The sequence below is a fragment of the Falco peregrinus genome, chromosome 11 (genome assembly GCF_023634155.1).
Source record: "Falco peregrinus isolate bFalPer1 chromosome 11, bFalPer1.pri, whole genome shotgun sequence".
Taxonomy (NCBI): Eukaryota; Metazoa; Chordata; class Aves; order Falconiformes; family Falconidae; genus Falco; species Falco peregrinus.
The window spans coordinates 7408439-7423908 of NC_073731.1; the positions used below are offsets into that span (position 1 = coordinate 7408439).

General features: G+C 49.3%; 1 protein-coding gene and 1 long non-coding RNA gene across 2 annotated transcripts in view; both read left to right on the forward strand.

Annotated features, from left to right (window-relative positions):
- Positions 1–238: 238 nt before the first annotated feature.
- LOC114012518 (uncharacterized) lies at positions 239–8367 on the forward strand. The gene is made up of 3 exons (XR_003555018.2): positions 239–4360; positions 6177–6252; positions 6575–8367. It is a non-coding gene; the product is annotated as an uncharacterized LOC114012518 (long non-coding RNA).
- A 306-nt stretch (positions 8368–8673) lies between these two features.
- ISM1 (isthmin 1) overlaps positions 8674–15470 on the forward strand; it is a 43212-nt gene continuing 36415 nt past the window's right edge. The window contains exons 1-2 of the mRNA XM_055816637.1: positions 8674–9599; positions 10248–10759. Coding sequence (XP_055672612.1) covers positions 9590–9599; positions 10248–10759 — 522 coding nt within the window. The 5' untranslated portion in view covers positions 8674–9589. The remainder of the gene's footprint in view (positions 9600–10247; positions 10760–15470) is intronic.

Here is a 15470-nt window from a genome sequence, read left to right on the forward strand (position 1 = left end):
AAAGCTTATGTGTGGAGCAAACTCAGTGCAACTCCAGGGGATTAAAGGCAGGTATCTGAGGACAAAACCTGGCTTGCTGTTTGGCTGGGACAGGGATTTGGAAACCCCATCCACCACCACATCCACGAAAAATCAAAGGACAGCAAGCAGGAGACAAAGTTCTGTTCTTTTTGAAACAAAGAGCTGCCAAAATGTTCATGTCAGGCTTTTTTTTTTTTTTTCTTTTCTTTTCCTTTGGGCAGGCAGAGCTGGGTTGCAGCCGAGCTGCTCACAGCCTCACCCGCACCCAGGGAACGCAACTTGCTGGGCCCAAAACAGAAAGTGCAAAGGCGTGCACATGTTTAGGGGAGCCCTCTAACAGTTTGTGCAGGGGGTTTCTTTAAGCATATCAACGATTTGGAGTTTTCGCTTCAGTGTGTCATTATGTTCTTTAATGAAACTACTGGCAATGAGGTAGTCTTCTTTTTTCTTTTTTTTTTTTCCCCAGTTTGGTTTGAATTTCTAAAAAGCATAATTTCAGCAATTTTTCTCTGTTCTTACATGCACACACAGAAATTGCTTTAGACAGGAAGAAATTGCTTTAGACAGGAAGAATTTTCTAAATCGAGTTAGACTTGAATCAAGTAAATGAAAAACCTATTTTTAAAAAGCACTGTGGTACTTTGCATTCTTAAAAAAATTCTTGTATTCCCAATTGTTTTTCAGTAAACTTTCATCGGTCTGTTTAAAGTTCTGCAAGTGTGAATATTCATATTTCAAACATCTGGCTTGCAAATCGAGCATTTCAGAAGTACTATATCCTCACTTACTACAGAATTGTCAGTAAAACTTCAGCAACAACCAACTCCTTTCCTCGCCAAGGACCATTTCTGCTTTACTCACACAAATAAGCTTTTTTTCCATTTACTGAAATGGGAGCAAAATCCATTCTGAGATAGTGGCCCCCTGGTTTAATCCATGACAAGGGACAAACAAATAGACCCTTTGAAATGAGTTTCATCTTTTGTGTCCCATTTGTTGTCTGAAGCAGGTGTCAATTGGATCTTTTCCTGTCTGTCTGTGGTTGAAAAGCACCATGTTGTAGTTAAACCCACTTGTAAATTGTAGCATTTTACAGACTAACTCCCCCAGGGATCTACTAAAAAGCTACTTGAGGTTCTTGAGGTTAAGTACCAGAAGTCAAAAAAGGGTTAATTTGCCCCCCCACCCCCCCTTCATTTCTCATTCTGTTTCAAGTTGTTTCTTGTTTAAAAAAGATCTCTCTATTGTCTCCATATACAGTAAAAACACTCTTCACACACAAGGGTCTGATCCTGCTTGCACTGAAGTCCATTTATTTGTAAATCATTGAAAAGTATTTCTTTTTACAGTAGGCCCAGCCACAATTTTCCTATTTTCTTGAGCCAATAATCTTATCAACCACCTGCTTTAAGGCTGATGAGTGCTAGGGACAACCTCAGCTGTTTTTAACCTTGTGAAGAGGCAACTCTGGAACTAAACTGGCAAGAGGCTGGCCCAAACACCCTGCCATTTGACCAGACTGGTGGACTGTCCAGAAAAAAAGACACCACTAGTAGCTTCAATAGCAGCAACAAGCTCCCACACCCCACGTTTTAAAAGAATGATATTATCTATAAGAAGATGCACAGGAAAGGTATAAATGATTATGTGATATAGGTGCATAAAATTAATTATTATAGCCAGTGTGATGGAAAGATAAAGGCTGAGCTTGATCAGATGGGGCTGTGTTGTTACTCAGTGGCACTTGCCCCTCTTTTGTTTCAGTGTTTCTAAAGCTTCCCATAGGATTTGTGTCAGGTTGCACCACCTCCTGAAGCCAATTCTGACTGTATGAAGATGTCATCAATAAATAGAGAAGAAAAATCCCAGTTGTTGATTAGCAGAAAATAACTGCCTCAGGCAGCAATGTGGAGCTCCAGGTAGTGCTTTTTCCATGCTGTTTTGTTTCAAATTTGCTGTTGTCTTCAGGGTACCAGAAGAGTGAAAATCTTCTACAGACAGGTCAGCTGCCTTGAATAAACACGTGCTTTGATCTTTAGCGATTTTCTGTCATGTGTACCCAAGTGTTGCACATTCAAACTCTTCTCCCTCCCTCCCTTTCTCACAAGTGCTGAGCACTGCTGTAAACCCACCACAGCCGGGTGAAGAGGAGCATCCAGCCAGCCCAGCCCTGTGTACCCGGTCAGTCACAGCACTTTCTCCAAAACCTCTGTCTCTGGCAGGACCAGGAGAGATGTTTGTGTGGTTTCCCCAGAACCTGGTGGCTGTGCTTTCTCCTCAGAACTCGCTGGCATGCTCCAGGCATCAGGTCTGCTGCAAAGGCTCTCTGGGCACCTTTCTGCAGCTTCTCTCTGTGCTCTGACCATCCCATCCAGATCCACTGGGACTTTACCATCCCACCATGGACAGTAGGTGAAGCTGTTGCTGTCCAAACTGGGCTTGAGAGAACCGGCAATGTGCACATTTGTTTGCCAGACAGTGTGCTTGAATTTGGGTAGCAGAGAACATTTTTCTTGGATTTAAATACTTTAGATGAGAGGCCCCGGATACTCTGTTTTCTTTCTCTGATGCTTTCTTTGACATAATATCATCCTCTTTAAAGGCACATTTCAAATTATTCCTGTCCTTTACTAGCTGGGACATTCCCCAGGGAGTCTATCACTATTTAGTGTTATGATTACCATTGTAGGTGCTAGGGTATGGCAAACGTGGGCACCGGTATGTTAAAAGCTGCACCGAGGGAGGACACAAAAAACCAGCCTACACTTCAGCACTGGTGGAAGGAGCATCTAATCCAACTGCCCACCCTTAGTGCAGCAGAAATTAATCTGGGACCTCAGCAACTTAATAAAAAAAAAGTGAGCGAAGGGACACGTGCTAGTTTAAGTTATTTCCTTCACCTGCAGTAATAACTATGAGCCTATTCTCGCCGTTTCCTTAGAGCATGCCAAATGGCTGGGCAACAGAGGTGCCTTCACTGAGCGTGTTGTCACAGTCCCTACAGAAGCAAGATTTACTTCCTGTAAGAGCTTTTTTTCCCTACATCTCAGCAAATGTACATGTTTTAAAAGACTGTTGGAGATCCTTCAGACATCTCTGCAGGGAATACAGCATTTGTCATCGTGCTCAGATTTGGGTTACCACTGGGCTTCGGAGAAAGAGGTGAATGGCAGGGAAAAACCTGCCCTTGCTGTCCACGTTTCTGCACCTTTGTGGAATAAAGCCCCTCTGTAATGACAGGACTGTGGCATTTTTCCACTTGCTTCAGTACATGGTGCGGCGTATTTATCTGGAAGCATTCGCTGGAGATTCTGTTATGCAAGATAAAAGGACATTTATCACTAATACTACCTAGCTCCTAAAGCACTGGCTCAAAACTGAGCTGAGAAACCTCAGTGTAAATTCAACACTCTAGTATTACAGGCATTTATGCAGGTTTCAAAACAAATGGTTTATTCATGCGGCACTGTTTTGACTTGACAAAGCACTGCACAAAGATGCTAGGAAATCCAGAGCATTGGCTATCAAATAGAGGAACCGATTTAGTAAGAACAATAAAATAAAGCCCCTATCCAGAAGGCATAACTAGACTACGGAGTTCCTTACCTGTGCCAGGGTAGCACGCACTAGCAGGAGTCTGAGTCACCTTGCACAGGCAGTGCTCCAGCGTTAAATCACCTAAGTGAAGCCAGGTGACACTTATCATCTGAGGCCATCGAGAAATGAGCTATATTTTCTTTACCTTCTCTGTGGGAACAAAAGCCTCCCTGCAACAGAGACAGCTAAGCTCTTTTTTTAGAAGACAGTCAGCCCATCATCTCACTCACCATCACAGCATTTGCTGTGAAATCCTCCTTTCCTTTCCATGCTGCAGAGCTGTCCTTCAGCTACTCAGCTGGCTTTCTGATTCTTTTTGTTTAATTAAGTTCATGATCTCCAGAGTCGGGGGAGGGGTGTGTGTGTGTGTGTGTGTAAGATTCTTAGAAAAAAAAGCCAAATGCAAGCTGGTAATGTGATATTTTCTCTGCAGAAGTGAAGGGTTGAAAACCATAGGTGTGAAAGGTGTGAATTGCTCTGTTTATTTCTTTATTTTTTTCACTGTGAGAAAGGCTGCTTATCTGCTGAGCTGCTGAACATAGGATAAGATTTGTTAGAATGATCAGCCAGCTCAACCCTCAGGTCACACAACCCTTTACGGTGATTTACAACTTTTTGACCCATCAGCTGGACCAGGGCCACCTCCTCATTCTGCTCCTAGCTCCTACCAGACATGTTCGTGTAAAGCTCCTTCTCTGCAGTACCCACCGCCGCACAGACGGCTTGTGTAGGTACACACAGGGTGAGCTGCCATATTTTTCATTACTGTATGTAATAATTTAAATTTAATGATATATTTGGCTGAGCCAGTTTTAGGGATGAGCCAATTTAATGGCTCACTGCTGCCAAAACGTGGGGCTGCCTCCCTGCTCCAGGCCAAGGGGGCCAGCTCGGCCACATGGCTGGCACCGCAGCCAGAAAAACCACCAAGAAAGCACTCGCCTCAGCTGATGTGCTGCAACACACTGAACCAAGGTAACTCAATCAGGTGTCTGAGCCTTGACTCCATTTGTAGTACTTGTCTCAGCTAAACCAACCCAGGCACTTCTGCGGAGATAAAACTGTGTTCCAAGGAAAGGGGGTTGCTGGTTTCACTGTATTTCTCTAAAGAGGCAAAAATTGCCTTGTGGCAAGCTCTTATGAAAGTCAGCAGAATTTAGGCTCTTTGGGCACTTCTGAAAAATGTTTCCCGGCGTGCTGATGCCCACAGTCCCGTACTGCCACATCTTGGCAAATGCTACAGTGCAGTTGCATGCACATCATCAGTACAAAAATGTGCTGTGTATTGACAAGTGAAAATGTGGTGGAGTGTAAAATAAACAGAATTCGGTATTAAAAAGAAACAAATAACAGGCGGGAAACTGGGCTGGACTGTTTTCTCTGTTTCCATGTTCCATAATATAGACTACTCACTATACGTTTCCACTTTTGCTTCAAGTTTTAATAAAGTGGCCGCTACATTTCCAGTCTGTCACACAAGGTGCTGCAGAATTCAGAAATCTTGACCCAGTCTTTAGGCCCAGTTGGTGGCAAAACATGTAGATGGGAAGGAAGGCACCAGTCTAGGAGAAGCAGGAAAATGGAGAACTTTAAGCTAATCAGTTCTTTTTAAAAGAGGGTGGCTACTATTCAAGTTGTAATTCATTGGGATAAAGGAACCGTGCATCACAGAAAGACTTAGGTTGCCTGCAGGGGAAAGTTATTCTTTTTTTTTTTTTTTTTTTTTTTTTTAAGAGAAGACCCTTGTGTGTGCATTTGCAGCTTATAGCTAAGAGGTTGGAGCTAGAAGCTAATCAGCCATTCTGTCTCCTATCTGCTGATCTGCTGGCGTTGGGGGAAGGGGAATGTGGGCAAACAGGCATTAAATTCCACCGGCAGGCGACGGGAAGGTATTCCTTGATAAGCAGCATCCAAGATGATGAGCCGTAAAGCAAAGCCCCTGTGAGGAAGCAGGGGAAGAGACAGGGAAAGCTTTAGCCATCTGTCTCAACCCAGTCTTGCTCAATGCTTGTCAGAGCAGAGGTCACCACCAACAATAATAACCCTCAAGAAGCCAGACGTATGCTTTCCATTCACCAATAATCTACAAAGCGTCTTAGGGTGAAATCCTGGCTCCTCTGAAGTCAATGGGAGCTTTGCCAACGACTTCAGTGGAGCCAGGTTTTCATCTCAGATAATTTTAAAGCAACCCCTAGGCTTAAAGATAAAACAGCAGCATCCTGGGAGCGGGCGCAGGCAGGAGCGAGCTGAGGGCAGATGGGACTCTGCCAGCTATGGTCCTCTGAAAAGCTACTGGTCTTACAGATGGGGTGTCTCCACAGTCCTGGAGCAATACCAGGACTGACAATAAAGGGGTAAGCACCACGTCTTTTAACTGCTGGGACAACTGGGGTGCAGGACCCAAGTGAACCATGATGTTCTGACATAAAACCCAGTGGTCCTCCTACCTCTACATCCTCCTCATTTCTGAGATAACGCATATAAAGTGACTCGTGTTATGTTACGTTACGTTATGTTATATCATTCTTTATTTTCTTCTCTCTCCTCTCCTTATCCAGTAATTCTTCACACTGGCATTGAAGAATGTCACCTGGTGGCCCTCATCCAAAATGAGGATTTTTCACCCTTGACCAGGTACGATTGATGTGCTATTCATTTCGGTCACTAGGGCCACCCAGAATCTGTAAAGTGCTGTGTCTCAGGCAATATTTTGTTTTTCAGGTCTCATAATACCAAGTGTACGTACCTGCACATTGATGTAGTGGGGTTGGCCCTAGACAGTGCAATGGACAGCACGTGGTGTGCTCAGCCATGATGGCCACAGCAGGAGACAGGAACACCACCAGCAGGACCTGCCAGCCAGGATATTGCAAATTCAGCCCTGGACACAGTTTCTTGGCCTTGAGCACTGAAGGTGGCACGGTGGCCATGGACAAATGTGTGGTTTTCTTGACAGGCTAGTGTAAGGGAGACCATGGAGCCCTTCATCTAGAAGCACCATGACTGGAACCAACAGACCCCTGAAACACCTCACCATGTGGTAGGGGCTGCAACATGGATACCACAACCCTCTTTTGAAACTGCAATGACGAACATAGGATCTGCAGGGCTCGAAAGAGGCAGGACATGAGGAGATGAGCTACCATGGCTTACTGACTCCTCACATATCAGCTGAGCTACGCTACCTGATCATGTACTGCACTTGTCGTGTCACAAATGCCACATCAAATGTGTGAATTTAACCCTGTTTTGAAGAGCGGCGCATTTCCCCTGGCACTGGCAAGAGGCTGGGAGTGCACATGAGCCGAGTCTGGAGGGAAGAGAAATGGAAGGTGAAAGCTGGGGGTAGAAGGGTGAGGTGTGAGCTGTGAACCTTCACAGGGAAGGAGCTATCAAAGGAACACACACCTCCCTTACCCCAGCACCACCGTCAGACCCAGCTGCTGATTCACCTCCCTGCTGGGTGCCCATAACCACAGCCCAGGAGCAGCATCCCCCCCCAGGCTACCGATGGGTCTCCTGCCCCAGGCAAACCCTGACTTCATTTTCTAGGGACCAGATGGTAGCTGCTGGAGCAAGTGTTCACCCAGCCAGGAAAAGAGAGCTTTTCCCTTTGCTTTTAAGTCCATCTCCCCTAGTTGTGATTCAGCCGCCTGGATTCATCGATGAAGTCATCTGCTGATTTAACAGTGTTTGTGAATTTAAATTGGCATCTACAGCGCACGCGTGCGCACACTTTTCTCTCCAGTCGCCCTCAGCGCAGCCACGCAGGCAGTATCACCATACCCAAGTGCCGCTTTTACGCTGACTTTTTCAAGTGGGAAGAGGCTTTGGTTTCTTGTCGCCATCCGCTCACTGCTAATAGTAGCATTGCTCTGTCCCTCGCTATCTTCGTACAACAGCTTAACGCATAAAACTTAACGTCCCACAAGGAAACACGCACCAGCACGGGCCCATCTCATCTGGATTAAAGATGTCTTTTGGTTCAGTCTCTTTCATAAGGCGAGGGAGAACTTACATTACCCAGAGCTCGGCGGCAGATCCATGTGTGTGTTTTTCACCAGGCTGTCACTTGGACTGTTTCGCATTACAAGCCTTCAGTCTCGCTCTGGCTGTCGATTTGTGCTATTAAGCTCTGAAATACAGAACTCACGTGCCAGGTTTCCATTTTTCTTCAACAGCCGGCATCCACCGACAGCCACTAGGTAGGGTCAGACTTTGGCAAACCTGGAGGACAGTTCTCCTGCCTCTTCACTGCCCACCTCCACAAGCCTGCCACCTTAACCGCTCCATGCCATGCCCTCTGCCGCTGGCGTGCCTGCGCAGGGGTGCAGCTGCCGGCCGCCCCGATCACAGCAATGGCGGCAGGAGGAGAGCCCAGGCCGAGCAGTGACATCTGAAGTACATCAGTGTTTTTATCTTCTCAGTATTTTGATTAGCCCAAGGGATGTTTGGGTTAAAAAAAAAAACAACACATTTTTTTAAAAACCACGTGATGGTCTCACAGGCAGTTACGGTTTTATGTAATATTGAACAGCTCTGTATGGTTTGCCGCGTAACCGAGAGCATCGGTGTGATACCGTGTATTTATCAATGAGTGGTTTCACGAGGCAGAGGGGTCGTACCTCGCTGTAACATGCTCGGGGCAGCCCATGAGAGTCCCTGTCCTGCCCGGTCATCAGCACCGATCGCTCCTACTGCAGTGCTAACGTGGAACATGTCTGCAGATTAAAAATCCTGAAATCTGAAGGTTTTGGTTTTGGGGCTTTTGGTCACATCTTGACAATACTCCAGTGCAATTATTTTACCCATATTCCTGCCTGATGGTTAATAATTTACAGTGGTTATTGCTGGAAGGGAAGCCTATGTGACTGAAAGGGTACGAGGCATCATTTTGACTCATTTGTAACCACAGCCTTCAGGCACACCAAGCCCTCTGAGAAACCTCCCACAAGCTCCAACTCTCCTCGCACCCCGTATCTGCCAGCTTCCACGGGCAGAGGCTCCCACAAGGCACCCCAGCTCACCTTCCCGTCTGAGGACGTCGGCCTCAGACTGAAACCATTTTGGCTGGCGAACACTTTTCCCCCCCTGTTTGTCCATTTAGGCGTTCTGATACCAATTCAGTCTCCTGGCTGGCACACACCGGCACAGGCCCTGATCGCTTGTATCCTCATTTTTACATATAACGTTCCCAATTGTGGAAGAACGACGACAAAGATTCCAAAACTCCTGTTTCTTGTTAGGTGATTTTATTTATGTTTATTTGAGCTGTTACACTGAGCTGCATCTTCAGCATTTGGCTCCACCAGACTGGATGCAACGATACCGATTTACAGCAAGCGAGAATCCAGCCCCCATTTTCATTATTTTCAAAATCACGTTAATTTGAAATTTGGAGGCCTTCCATCTGAGAGAGAAAGTTTTTTTCCATCGTACTTACGCAGCCAGCAACCAGGAGGATGGGAAACAGCGGTGAGGAGTGTAAGACCCCAGCGGCCCGAGCCCCCGGTGCCGCACAGCCCCGCCGCAGGGGACACGGCCACGGCAGCTCAGCGCGTCCCGGCGCAGCGGCGGCGCAAACCTCACGCAAGGTGCAGCCGGGAGCGCGCCGGGGCGCGGTGCCGCGGGAGGGTCCCGGGCAAACCGGGGCTAGCGGGGGGGCAGGTCGGCACAGGGAGGGGGGGGAGCGGGGGTAGGGGGGCAACGCTAGGCTGCGGCAGGAGCTGCGAAGAGGGAGAAGGGAAAGGAGGGGGGGGAGGACAGCAGAGGAGGGAGGCAGGGCGGTATAAAAGCATCCGGCACGCACCTCTCCCGACACAGAGCGAGGGGGCGAGAAAGTCAGTGTGGGAGCAGCAGCGGGAGCCGGGAGGAGAGCCCGCCGCTTGCAAACACGCACGCACGGTGGCAGGAGAGAGTGCGGCGCTGCCCCTGCCAGCCCTAGGGCCGCTGGAGGGAAGAGAGAGGAGAGATGGAGCCAGGTATCCAGCCCCGAGGGAGGGCAGGCAGCTGAAGCTTTCTGCTGCCCCTCGCGCCCCCGCCCCATTTCCCACGGCTGGGCCGGGGGATAGAGAGGAGGAGGAGGAAGGGGGGTTGGGAGGAAGCAGCGATCTGCCCCTCTTCCCCCAAAGGGCACTCGCAGCCGCCCCGTCGAGGGCTGGGAGCCGGCGGGGGTCGCGGTGCGGCCCCGCTGCCGCACGTCCCCGCCGCGAGGGGCCGGGCAGGCCGGCCGGGGCGACGCTTCGACGGGCGTCCTGAGGGGAGGGGGGAGCCGCGGGGCGGGCGAGGACACGGCGGGGGGGGGACGGGGGGGAGCTGGTCCAGGGGCCACCCCCATCCCCTCGCGAGGAGGGAGGCGATAGCCCCAAGCTCTCTCCTCCCCTCGGAGCGTCCCGGCTTCCCCGCCATGTGAGAGTCGTCCCCAGCCTCCCCCGCGCCTCTCCCGCCCTGCTCCCTCTCGCTCGCACACACGCTCCCGGCTATCCCCGTCCTCGCAGCGTCTCCCCGTCGGCAGCCGAGCCCCGCTGCTCTCCGCCGGCCCGCGGCTCCCCGAGGCGGCGGGGGCTCGGCCCGCCCGCTCCCTCCCTCCCTCCCTCCCTCCGACGGCCCACGGTGCCTCTGGGTTGCAGGGCTGCCCGCAGAGACGCCGCCGGCCCGCGGCCCCGTCGCGGCTACCTGCCGCCCCCCGCCGCAGCCGGGCAGCGCCGGGACTCTGGCCGCCGGCGCGGCGTCCCGCCCCGACGTGGCTCCGCCGTGGTGTGGCGGCCCCCGCTGCTGCTGCTGCTGCTGCCGCCGCTGCCCCGCGCCCGCCGCCCGCCCCGCCGACGCCGAGAGCGGCGCGGTCCCCGCCGCCCGTCCCGCGGCTGCCGCAGCCGGCCCTGGGGCCGGGGCCGCCCCGGCGGCGGCGGCGGCGGCGGCCCCGGCGGCGGCGGCCGCCGCGGCTCCTCCTCCTCCTCCGCCTCCTCCACGGCCGCCGCCGCCGCGGGGCCCTAAAGCCGCCCGGCTCAAGAGGATGGTGCGGCTGGCGGCCGAGCTGCTGCTGCTGCTGGGGCTGCTCCTGCTCACCTTGCACATCACCGTGCTGCGCGGCGGCGGCGAGCCCCACGCCCCCACGGGCGCCGGCAACCACAGCCAGCGGCAGGTGAGTGCCGCCCCGCCCCCCCCCGCCCGCGCGCGACCAACGGCCGCTCCCTCGCGCGCGGCCGACGGGCGCTCTCCGCCCGCGTTCCCCCCCCTCCCCGGGCCGGCGCGGCGTGCGGGGGCGGCCCGGCACCGGCACCGGGGGGACGGGGCTGGCCGCGCTGCCGGGAGCCGGCGCCCCGCACCTGCCGCCGGCCCCGAGGCACCATCGGGCGCCGCCGCCGGGGTTCCCCCGCTGGCGGGGTTCCCTGCGCGCGGGGGCGGCCCTGCCCCCCGCTGAGGGGCCGCGCTGGGAGGCGCCGCGCGCAGGTGGCGGCCGCCATCGCCCCTGGTCCCGCTCGCACCTGGCGGCGCGGCCCGGGCACCGGCGGGCGGAGCGGTGTCGGGGCGCGGGGCAGCCGGACGCCTGGCTTGCCTGGGAAAGGGCCGGGAGGTGGGGACGCGCGCTCCCGAAACAGCCCGGAACCGTGGGGTGGCAGGTGCTTGTGGCCCGGCCAGGCCGTTCCAGTGCCATGAAACCATCAGTGAATTCTCTCCGGCAGAGGTAAAGGACTTTCTTGTTCCGCTGCCTTATTTTCGCAGGTGTTTCTTTTTCGTTCAGTATCACATCTCGCCATTAGTGTAAAATGGCTGGAGACAGTGGTAAAAGCTGCAGGATCATCAGAATCCCCAGGCAAGGGTTGTGAATCTCAGGGCAGCCGCATGTGCCCTGACCAACCTGTTTCCCCGTAGCCAAGTATTAAAGAAAAATCAACCACCAGATCTTACAAGAACTGACAGAAAGTGTATAATTATTATCGCCGTAAATTTATGTAAACCCCTTTACCGTCTCAGAAAGACCCCGTAGCACCTGCAGAGCACCCTTCTATAAAGCGTGAGGAAAAATAAGGAGAGCGCAGGCTGTGAGGATCGCTGTCGGCCCGGGATCCCCAGCCGGTGGCCCACAAAGCGAAACCACTGGCTGCAGGAGGGGTCCCGGATCCGCAGGCTCCACAGCCCGGGCACAGACTGGAATCGGGTCCTCTTAACTCGGAAAACCTCCTGTTGAACTTGGTGGGAGTCCTGCTTGGCAGTGCTCGGCCGCGTGCTTTGGGTAAGGCCCCGTGATGCTGTCTGTCTTTGAGCTGCAGTTTTATCACTGGCTTGACATTCCAGGATGTTTTCTTTAATATCTTCAAGATTTCTGGTAATAATGTTTTATAAATGATGCTTTCTTTCCTCATGGGCACTTGAAATGCCTTTAAAAATGATGTTCCTTGGAAAAGTAAATTTGGAGAGGTTTTTTATGAGGTGTTTGCTATCATTAGAATAACCCTGAATTTGCCTTTTCCTGACAGGCTTATAACATAATGAGGGAAACATCTGGGCAAGTGGGAACTCTGGGTGATGCCATTTCCCAGAGGCACTCTTTTTAGAGGACTGTTGTAAGGTTAGGGTGAAACAAGAGGAAAATCATCTTCAGATAATTATCTCAGAGCATTATCATTGTACTTGGCTGTCTGGTGAAAATCTGTTGATTGTTGACTTCAAGAATTTTTTTCTGTCCGGTGTTTTTTTTTTGCAGATAACTTAATAAAACTTTGTGCCTTTAAGCATCATGATAGCTTTTGCAGTTCGTGTTTTCATCGTGTTTTGCCATTTGTCGAATTGAAGTTTTTATATACTTCCCAACTGAATTGATTCTGCAGTTATGTATTTGACAGAGCGTGTCTGTACAAGACATTATGGGAGGAAAGTATATTGATTAGAGCAATCAGTTAAACAGATGGAAGTCTATCAGTTTTTTGGTTTTATAACTTTCATGGATTCTATTGCTAGCTGGAAAATACTGTAACCTGCTTTAGAAAATTGTACTCTGGCAGGCAGATGCTTCCATTCAGAGCATCACAATATAGATCATGATGGCAAGTTTGCACTCCAGATTTTGGCATTTCTTGGGCTGTTGTCGTGTCACATACTGAAGTGAAATGCAAAATCCTAGTGCATTGCATTCCCAGGTAAAGAATCAATGTGGAAAGCAAAACTGCACAAACCGAGATTTGCTGGTATAAGTAAATAGAAATCTCTCGTGTTGCTATCACTTATGCTGAAAAAAACCCAAACTTTCCCCCCCCCCCCCCCCCCCCCCCCCCCGTCTTCATAGGGCTATGGAGAGAAAAGATTGAGAAGTGATTAGGTCAGTGTTTCATCTGATGAAATTTCATTTGACAAAGTCTATCATTGTGGCAAATCCAGGACAGAGTAATCTTTGCAGCATCTGTTTGTAGATGTATTTTGACAAGGCAAATTTGTATAAAAACAAACTGCCTACTATGAAATGTAGGGTATGGTATTTTAGGACTTAGGTGGTCTGTTTGCACAAATAAAGTAATCAGAATTTGGTCTTGTGTGACTGAAAGAAAATCTGAAGTGTTAGTCTTAGTTAAAACAAAATCCAAACCCCCAAAACTTAGCACATCCTTGAGCCTTTTTACATAAAACGATCCAGGAGGAATCCTTAGGGATCTTAAAATATTGTTGGAGACTTAAACAGTCTAAATAGTGACTTGTATTTTATTTGAAGTCCGATTAAGGGAGGAAGAGCTTCTCTTTCTCCCACCCCTTGGTCCTTCAAATGGAGGAAGGATTTGGGATGATAGGTTTTGATTTCTTTTGGTCTTTCAGTATGTTAACCCTGCAATTAGTAAGGCTGATAGATGGAGAAAAATCCAGAAAAAGCTTCAGTCCTCAAACAAGTTATTTCTTCCTCCCTCTTAAGTTTACTTTTGGTGCGCTTCCCCGTACTGTGCACGTCGCTAGAGTTCCCAGATGTCTGTGATTGTGTTGTGCCGCTGTGACTGGCAGTAGTGGAGCAGCAGCGAGGGGAAAATCCTGAGGTACTTGGCTGGTCCTCTTCGGGATGGGTGAAATACAGGCACAACTTCCTTGGTTCACTGCTGCAGAAATAGGCACTGGAGCGCTGCATTGCTGCAGCTTCATGCTGCTGTTACGACTGGTTTGCAGTAGTGTAAACTTAACGCAAAGTGGGAAGTCCAGATTGGAGTTGTAAAATACCTTGCAGTTTTGAGTTATAGGAGGGAATTGGTCGTTTGTTTCTCAATCGGATTTTATTCCCTTTTTCCATCCCTTAAAAAAAAAAAAAAAAAAAAAAAGGAGACTTGAGGAGGGGGAAGATTTTGTTTTGTTCTGGTGAGAACTTTATTAGGTATAATTTAATTAACATCCAGAAACTATTGTGGAGTATACTTAGGAAAAAAACATTTGCTTCTGAATAAAAGCCAATGAAGCTATACTCAGAGATGGAAAAGTGCTCCTTGGGTACGTTTTTGTCATTTTACATAGTTCTAAAATGAAGGGAAGGCTTGAACATAAATTTTGAAAGATGTTTATAATACTTTACGATGCTCTAAAATCTGTGTTTTGATTCCGAGAGAAAATATTTCAAGAAGTTTATTCCCATCACTTCTAATTTTTCCATAGCAGGCCTTGCACACCAAGAAAAACAGTGCTCCGACACCAAGAAAAATGACCTTGTAAAATGTAGTAACAGAGCCACCAACAATATATGCCATAGCACATGAAGTCAGATTCTCCACTGCGGTACTTGCAGCAGTATTACATTAGCATGAAACTCAGTAGTTGTGCATAGAGCTGGAGCCATATAAGAGAACGTAATTCGAAAAGAAGCACAATGCTGTAAACAGCTTTTTACTTTTAATCTCCTTGCTCCTGTCCTTGCCCCCCTCCTCAATAAGCATGCAAGCAATTAGAGTGTGTCAGAAATGTTCTCTGAGCCCTAGCAGAAGAAACACATTCTGCTTATAAACAGTTGCACAAGAGTTGCTCTCCAAGCCGCGTGAGGAGTCCTTTACAGGGCTCAGCTCTGAACTTTCTCCTGAGGCCCACAGCTCAACACGAGGAGCAGTTTGGAAACAGTGTGCTGTCTGTTACCTTTGCTGGGGTGCTTTTCAGCATTTTTAAGGTTTGTGTTTTCCTGCTGCCCCTTATACTGGATTCAAGCAAGTTGCAAAATGATCTCCAGGCTGATAACAGTGGCATGTATCGGCTTTCTGGCTTTCTCAGTTTAAGTAGGACGCAAGCTGTTTACTTTGTGGGAGAGTTTTAGACTGAGTTTTTTTAGAGCTTATTTGAGCTCTGGAGCTCTACATTTGGTTAGTTCTAATAGGAACCGATCGTATAAATAATCTTTGAAAAACTGTTGGTTCAATGTTTTGTGTTCATGTTTTCCAGACTGTCCTTAGCCTGTGTAAGACACCACTAAGTAGATGTACATCTTATGTTTAATACGAGCACTAAATCCTTCTCTGCCTTAAGAGCAGTTTATACATTATACAAATAACTTTCAGAGCAGGTGGCTTCTGACTGAAGCAGGCTGATTCTCTGAAAACCAAAATCTCTTTTGGTGCACTTGTTACTCATCACAGAGGATGTTGTTTCGTGCTTTTTGACAGTGATAGTAAAACCTTCCTGTTCTTAGCAGGCTTTGCTGTATAGATTCTTAGCTAAAGCTCACCCTTACCATTAGCATATGTTCTTCCAGTTATGCACTGAGCTTTATGAATGACTTAGACCATGTGCAGTTCATTCTCTCATCTCCCAGGGGAGAGAATTATGTATGCTCTTTAGTGGTTTTGCTAGTGGGCTGTGGCTTGTTCCAGGATCTAGAGGGAAGGAAGGGTGATTAGCTTTAC